Here is a 9,016-nt window from a genome sequence, read left to right as displayed (position 1 = left end):
ACTGGATACTACTGACTTACTATGTACTAGATTGTACTACTACATTTATCTAACAGAGAAATGTTACTGGTTACTTTGCAGATTCAGATTTTAATCACAAAAAAAAAGAGGATGAACTAGGCTGTAATATCTGATGCTTCCCAGAGAGAGAGGCTGAACTAGGCTGTAGAATCTGATACTTCCCAGAGAGAGAGAAAGAGAGAGGCTGAACTAGGCTTTAGTATCTGATACTTAACAATGTCCATCATATCAGAGGCAGACAGTGTGACTGGACTTTTTAAGTCCCAAACTCTGTTTCATCTCTCTGTACTAATCTGCATCCAAACCTTCACAAATCAAACCATGTAGATTGAAATACAAGTTTAGTGAGGACATCAGCAGCCGTCAGATATCAGATGCACGTTGTGGCTTGCACACAGGGTGAAGAGCCTCTCCTCAGGCTCCCTCTGGGCGCTGTGGACCACCTGGCACCTGAACCTGGAGCCCTGGTCATCCTTGTTAGGGGTGAGTTTGAGAAAACTGAACATGGAGTAGAGGCCATTGATGTTTAGGCTCGGGGGAGTGTTGAAGCAGGAAACCATTTCTCCATCTTTAGTCCAAGTCACTGACACGTCCTCAGGACAGAAGTCTTTGACACACAGGTGCAGTGTACATTCTTCGTTCAACAGAGGACACAGCGGTTCACAGTCAATAAACATCACATTAGGAGGAGTTCCTGTTCAAACAGACATGGGATACATGCCATAAAACATGTTAAAGGTTGTTACTGTATGTGCAGCATTTTGACCTGACTAAATTGTCACATTTACCCTTGTTATTATTGTCCTCGGGGCGGGAGGGAGAAGAATAAATGAGTAGAAGGATTTTAAACAAAGCATTCTTGTTAGCACCTCTAAATCTGAGGCCATGCTTCTCAGCAGGAAACCGATGGAGTGCCTGCTCCGGGTGAGGAATGAGTCCACTTAACTTTTTTCTGGCCTTTCAACCACATCTCAGCATCTTCCTCAGAACATGGAGTTGTTCAGGAAATAGGCATTAGTTGTCAACAAGTGTTATCATGTGACCAGAGTTGCACATGATGACAACTGTCTGTCATGAAATGAGATGGGGTTGAAAGCTCCCGGAAAAGGTAATTATATAATATGTAGGCTATGTTTTAAGAATGTTCCATGTTCACATTCTTTTACCTTGAGGTTGGTATTTGTTTTATTTTATATTTTATTTAAGTTATATTTTAAACCTTTTACCTTACCTTCTGCACAATGTCTTAAATTAAAGCTATAGTGCGTAGTTTCTGCCGCCCCCATGAGGAATTCATGTGCGTCCACATGATACAAACCCCCCCCCCTTTCCCTCTCTGCAGTCACAGATTTACTGAAAAGTATTATCTAAATGTACTTTTAGGAAACATTTGGTGCTGCTACCTTGAGTGTTAATGTGGTACAGGACATCTTTGTAACCTGGAGCAGGGAAGCTGGAGTGGTAAACACGGCAGGTGTAGACGGCACTCTCGTCCTCTCTGGCCATGACCAGCTCAATCTTACTCCACACGCTGAAGAGGCGGTTGTGGTCGGAAAAAGGTCCAAAGTGTGTCACAGTGCACACCTGCTCCCCGTCATTCCTGGACCACTCCAGGTCGACGTCCTGGGGGTAGAAGTTCTCCACCCTACAGCAGAGAACCAGCAGCCTTTCCACCTTGGGAATCTGAGGGATGCTGGAGATCTGGAGGAAAGACGGCTCCACTGGAGGTGTGTGAGTGTGTGTGGTGAGAGGAGAGGGCAGTGCATGTTATATAACAATACAGAGCACTCTCATTGCTCTCAGCAGCATCATTTCCCACATCGCATTTTGCTGACACTAACATGTTAGCCATGTCAACTTCATAAGATGATATGTCAATGTTGTGATTGCAGCTTAACAAAATATCAGGGGGGGTCGCAATCTGGCCAGCAGCTGACAAATATCCACACCAAATTATTGAAGAGTGATCAACCTCAAGTGATGTTGTTTCAGAAAACATCATACAATGTCAATGACAAGACTGTCCTCCCCAGAACAAACGCCAACACAAGTTGTTTTTTCAAGCAACAATTACAACCTATATTTACGTTTATAGTGCCGGCGCTCTCTAGTGGCCGTAGGAGTTATGACGGGAACAAAGCAGGAAGTAAGGTGTCGAAGTATAATAGCACCAAATTTCCATGTAAGGAGGTAAGTTGGGGTGGTGGATGGGTCAAGCAAATATTGGACTTTCACCCAGGGGACCGGGGTTTATGCCCTGGGGCCTGTTTCACAAAAGCAGAATATATAAATCCAGGATAACTGATAAAGCGAGGCTTGACCTAGTCTAATCTGTGCATCCTGGCTTGGTGCGTTTCACGAAGGCCAAGCCAGGCTGAGGAGGAGCGACTAGGTTGAGCCAGGCTGAAGTAATTCAGATAGATGCGCGTCCACGGCTTTCCTCAAAAGACCACGAGGTCGATCACAGATTTACTGATGCCAAATTGTAGAATACGCATTGTACATACTTTATACAGAGTGAGCAGCAGCTTCTTGTGGAAGTATGATGACGTGAAACACATTATTTGTATAAAAAGAAATGAAACAGCGAGAGAAAGCGTAGCAGATGATCACGGACCGACTGAATGCGTAAGTAGCCTAAATATATACATTAACTGACCATTGCTTTGAATTGAAACCATCATCCATAATCATTCCATTCAAGGATTAGGCTACTAATAATTTGCACAAATTAATAGTTGTACTCTTTGCCTTAAAAGTAAGCAGAAGATAATGTTACTCAGGAAATTTACCATGAAGATCAATTTTCTACAACGCAAGAATATGATGCGTAAATATCTCTTTCACTCTGTTCCTCCCTCTCTCTCATGGGCTAAAATATAAATTTCCTGAGTCATATTAACTTCCACTGCTCGCTTTTAATGCAAAGTGTACAACTGTTCGTTTTTGCAAATGGCAGTGACTCATTGAATGGTTTCAGTTAAGAGCAGTAGTTCATAAATGTATATTTTTAGACTATCATTCAGTCTGTCCGCTATTATCTGCCACGCTTTTTCTCGCGTTTTTTAATTTTTTTTTTTTAATAGGACAATTTTCCTTCTCTACATATTTTATATATATATATATATATATATATATGGACATAGAAAATAAAGACACTGAAGAAATTGCACTCTAAAATCTAGAAACTATAAAGATAATTAAGTGATAAATTCCATGCACACTGTAAACATGAATGGAACAGAGTATATTCATCAGTTATTCCCCCCCCCCCCCAGCAAAATATAAGGTCAAAAACCAACGAGGTGTCCTCTCCCTGTTGTTGTTATATCTACCCTACAACACTAGATAGTTACTGGTCCAGTGAACTAAGACTATAATTTGGGAGGATTGTACAATTAAAATATGTTCTTTAAATTGTACAATCCTCCCAAATTATAATCCCAGTTTACTGGACAACAGAAATTGTGTGCTAAGAATGCCAAATACAATGCACATGGAAGCAGAACAAACATGATCCTTATTGTTAAAGAATTAAAAAAATAATTCAAGGTGCATTGGTCAACCATAGAAATGTACAGCATTGTATGTATTGCCCTTAGTAACAGACTTCATTTAAAAACACATTTGAAATTTTATCAGCCTTTTCTAATTATCTCAACAACTGCCAAAATATATTCATCAAACTTCTAACAACAATATGAACAGCAGTCTTCATACAGCAATATAACAGTAACAATGACTGTCACATAAAAACACAAAAAATAAAAAAAAATAATGGTCACAACTTTAAATAATAACAGTACTTAAAGGAACAGCAATATGCACCTGTTGTATTTTAATGCAGGCTGATAACAATAGGGTAAAACTACTGCTGAGTGAACAGAAAAGGCTCCAGGATTAAATAAATCCTGGCTGTTAGCCTGGTCGGGAGCAGGCTAGCTGCACAGAATAAATCTCCATGGTGATTTATGTGCCTCCGCTTTCGTGAAACCGAGTCAAGGCTAAATTCTTCCAGGATAACGGGGAAATCCCGGCTTAATCCCTTATCTTGGTTTTGTGAAACAGGCCCCTGTTTGAAAATGAAAGTAAACAGCAAGTTTTTTTGTTTTTTTACCTCATGCAACAAACGGAGCTACGTCACATTCTGCGTCACGTGTGTAACCGGATGTGAAATAGCGTCTGATTTTAACCCAAATTACAATCTTTTTCTCAATTTAGCTAAGTTTTTGTGCCTAAACCAAACTGCGACTGTTTCACTACGTTAAAGACATGTTTAAAACATGGGACCGTTATGTTTTCTGCTTTAAATATGAGGACGGAAAATGCTCCTGTGGGTCGTATTGGAGGAACAAACGACCCATATCGCCGTATGGTTTGGAGGACTAGTTGACAGTGACATGAATATAGTTTCTCTTGGAGCTAAAGTTACTCACCTTTCACCTGGACTGTGGTCTTTCTGCTGATGCTCTTGCCCCTGCACAGCACCACACAGTGGTATTCGGTCAGGTCTTCATTGACAGTCAGACACACAGTCAGGACAGATGTGTGGTGTGTGCCATCTGACTGGAGACAAGCCTGTTCACTCAGATCCTCACTGACCAACAGGGGATCAGATTCTGACTGGACCACTGAGTCTGCGATGCTTCTTAATTTAAACCATTTCACTTTGAGCTCCTGCTGTCTTGCTCCTCGGATGGTGCATTTGAGGTCGGTCTGCACCTGAGCATATATGATGCTGGGTTGGCTGATTTCAGAAACACTTGGTGGAGCTGTGGAGAGAGATAGAGATGCATGATATTGCACAATTAAGACAATCAGTATCAATCAAGTATTTTCTCTTCATTCTAATTATGAGACAAACTTGAAGTATGCATTATACAGGTGACAAATTAAATGCCTTCACAGTCTACAGATCTTAACCCAACTTTGTTCAGTTGGATGTTCAGTAAATGAGGTGCTACCGTCACTAAAACAAATAAGGAAATATCTCGGAAAAAATGTTGTTGGGGAATCTTTGACAAGGAGCCCTGAAGCTATTCTGGAGGCTGAGGCCAATGTACAGTAGCTGCTCTGATTGTTCCATGTACTGCTGACTAGTTTAAGCTCTAACACTGCATCACATTTAACAAGCTTTTACACGTAAAGATTTTTCTCAGAAATATAGTGAAGTAAGAACTGTCACAAAATGGAAAAAGTGGATTAAAGTATCATTTGATAACCACTGGTAGCATAATGGAACAGTATTTCTATGGGTGAATCCCTGTTTTTTATACCATTGACACACATGAGGATAAAATAGCATGTGCACGAGCAAGCCGGAGGGGGATATTCATTCCAGCTGACGGTGGCAGTAACGTACATAGAAATGTTTTTTTTTTTTTTTTAACGTACATAGAAACGTAGATTTGCTAAAAGGGGTCCTTGAGGGTTGATTATACAATTGTCATATACAATTGTCATGATGTTTATATGTTGATCTGTTGCAGGCTGCAAATCAATACATATACACATATGATATATCAATACTAATAGTTTCACTAGCACCTTTCACACATAGATTTCACAATAGCGTCACAATGAAGTTCTGCTGTTATGCTATGTTATGTTATGTTATATGTTAAGTATACTTATGTATAAGCTTTGTTTCTTCCCACAGAACCAAGCAAAGGCAAGATAATGCCACCCCGGTGTGTGATTTCGCATAGCATCCTGGTATTCCGGGAGATAAAGAGACAGAACGTGTCAAAGGGCTGTCAAATAAACGAGACAGAAAAAAACTAGTGGCAACAAAGCCCGACTGTGGCGTCGCCTCACGTCTCTTCAAGTCACCTGTGTCTTGGCTAAAAAGTTGCACTTGAACACACAACAAAGACTACAGTTGATGGCCAACGTTTTTTTAATACATCCATGCGGCCAACTAGCACGAACGCCTGCGTGAGAGAAATACTCTAAGCTATGTAAAATGGACAATTCAGCATAAATGTTGCAGGGCTGACGGAAGGGTGACTGGAGAGGACTGCACCTTCTAGAACTACTAAAACTACTCAACTTAAGGTCAAGGAACATATTCATGAAACAATATAATGATCTTATGACAGCCAATGTCAAAACAACCACTTATGACAGTTTAATGTGAAAGCTAAATAGTTTCTTTAAGTTTCATAATTGCCTGCTATGACATATATTTGACAGGTTATGTTGTCTAGGTTAATGTCAAGTAGTCATAACACAGACATCTCAAACAATTTCAACTTTGAACCATTCATAAAGACTCCATGTTCATGACAGGTGTCATGTCATAGTTATGACAATGTCATGACAGCCCTTCAAGTAAAGTATTACCAAAATATTTATGTATAAATGAATTTGATGAAATTGTAGCATTGCATTGAATCAGGTTAAGATCTACCTTCGACATGCCGACAGTTATACAATAAATGTGATCCCTCAAACTCCATCACATCCACACTGAGCTGTTCACTCTCAGTTCAATGTCTCAATATGTTCAGTCGAGCTGTAATTACATAAGACATACCTTTACAGAAATACCTGTAGAGAATCAACGCGATGACAATGACAGAGGTGACCAGCAGCAGACTGATGACACTGGTGACAGCTATCAGTGTGACAGCACTGTAAAGAGGCTGTGATGGAGCTGCAGGGGAAATGATTTAAGAGATCCATATAGTATATGTGTAATTTAAGTATGGATTAAGTATGGATAATAAAAAATGAAATCCTACCCTGAACAGTCAGTGTAACAGATCTGCTGTACGGCCGGCTGTAGGTCTGGTGCTCCACCTGGCAGATTATGTGTATCTCTGCATCTTTCACGGCTGACGAGTGCAGTGTGAGGCCACTGCGAATACTGTAGGTGCCATCTGGATTGTGAATGGCCATTTCGGTGCAGACACGGGAAAGGTGGCTGGCACCTGCGTGGACAGCGTGGGAGCCATTTTGAATGTACCATGTCACGGCAAGTTTCTCTGGATAGAAACCTGTAATGTCACACTGTATGGTCTTCTCCTCCCCCTCTGTCACTGCTGCCTTTTCTGGGAGAAACACTGAAGGCAGAGCTGGGGGAGTAGTCAAAAACAGTAATTTGTTTTAGTAAGGTTTTACTCTGTAAATTCTACAACACACATTCATGCACCATAGAACATTCTGCTGTAATGCTTTTTTCTGCCACAGCCCAATCAATGGCAGCACAGAAATTAGCGACAAGCTAACTTTGGTGGACATACTGTAATGGAGCAGCTAAAGGGACTGAAATGTTAGGAGTTGGTGGAGACCAAAACAGAGATAAAAGAACAGTGAATATTAAACTTGCATTCATGAGGTAAACAGAAACACAACTCAGTGTATAAATAAGCAACTGTTTGCTAATATATTTGCAATAAAAACTTTATACGGTAATTATATAGGATAACAATATTGTGTTTCAAGCTTGTTGTTGCCAAAAAAATGTCTCACAGCTCTCTCTCTCTCTCTCTCTCTCTCTCTCTCTCTCTCTCTCTCTCTCTCTCTCTGTCTGTCTCTCTCTCGTGCTTTCCTTCTCCTCCCCAAACCAGTCAGGGCAATTCACTACTCAAGAGTCAGGTTCTGTCTGAGGTTTCTGCCTGTTACTGTAAAAGGAAAGATTTTCTATGCCACTGTCGCTCAAAATGCGTGCTCTTGTGGAAATTGTTGGGTCTCTGACTGTAAATTATAGTGTGGTCTAGACCTACTCTATCTGTAAAGTGTCCTGAGATAACTTCTATTATGATTTGACACTAAAAATACAATTTAATTTAAATTGTACAGATGAGAATGGTATCAATCTTCTCATTTACCCTCAGAGCAAGAAAGCAAATAAACGTATTTCCCCGAAAAAATTATTTAATAATAAACAAAAACACTGGAACCACAACTAGAACTGCAACACGTAAAAAGTATGAATTATAATTAAACACCTGGTTTTAACAGTAAAGATTATTCTGGTGGCACTCTCCAGTTTCCATAGCAGAAATCTGACATGCAACTTAAATGACTGCAAGGGGAAAAATCTAAATCATTCGGAAGAACATGTACAGTCTTGTGTTAGCGAGAGTATGACTTTTGTATAACCTTTCTCAGTGATCTAATTTACTTAAAGACAATTTGCACATTTTTTCTAGGCTGGTTAGAGAACATTCATATTAAACCTCTTTCTAAATCAGTAGCACATCTTGAGCTAGAGCATGTGACACATTAGAGTGGAAACAGGCAGAGGAATACCCAGCACTTCCAGTGAAGTGGTCTCCGTGTAGACCACAGGTGTGATGATTCTGCAGGTGTACAGCCCTTCATCTCTCACAGTCACGTTACAAAGCTGCAGAGAGGCATCACTTTCTAGCAACTTCATTCTATCCACCACAGAGCCATCTCTGCTCCCATGTGCTCTACCATCCACAAAAGTGTACACAACGCTCTTCTCTGCATGTTTATCCACCATGTTCCACTCAATGGTTAGAGCGCTCAACTCCACCAGCTTGGACAGTTTATCAAACCGGCAGCTGAGAGTCACGTCTGCACCCACCAACACACTGAGCTTCCTTGTCGTATCAGCTGAGGAACCTGGAAACACAAAAGCGATTAGTGCCTAAAGGTGGGGACACGTTCGCAAAAAAGAAGACAAAAAACTGTGCAAGAGACAAACACAGAGCTTTACTTTACAATGTCATACCAGAACAATAAAAAAACAAACTTACCTCTACAGTGCAAAACAATAACTATGAATTTAATCATTATTTTAATATTTTGCAGGTGTTCCATTTGGACTCAGATGTCACATTGCCAGTTAATAAAGTGATTACAGTTCAAAGAGATTCTAAAGAGATTGGACTAAGGTTAATGTGGTGGTTGTGTCACCGAACATGTAGAGTAGGGCTTGGCTGGTAAACATTCACCTGACTGCTCAGTACTCATTGTTCTCTAATGCACTTCCTCCTGGACTCTGACCTGTGGCTGTTAC

General features: G+C 40.5%; 1 gene segment (V, D, J or C); it reads right to left on the bottom strand.

The window, feature by feature from the left end:
* Positions 1–274: 274 nt before the first annotated feature.
* On the bottom strand, positions 275–9,016 carry LOC116034612. The segment is given in 7 exon segments: positions 275–715; positions 1,425–1,742; positions 4,458–4,793; positions 6,560–6,679; positions 6,768–7,100; positions 8,281–8,619; positions 8,754–9,016. Coding segments are annotated over 7 exon segments (1,851 nt in total).

Source organism: Sander lucioperca, chromosome 6 (genome assembly GCF_008315115.2).
Source record: "Sander lucioperca isolate FBNREF2018 chromosome 6, SLUC_FBN_1.2, whole genome shotgun sequence".
NCBI classification, from domain to species: domain Eukaryota; kingdom Metazoa; phylum Chordata; class Actinopteri; order Perciformes; family Percidae; genus Sander; species Sander lucioperca.
This window is presented reverse-complemented; position numbering and strand designations above follow the sequence as displayed.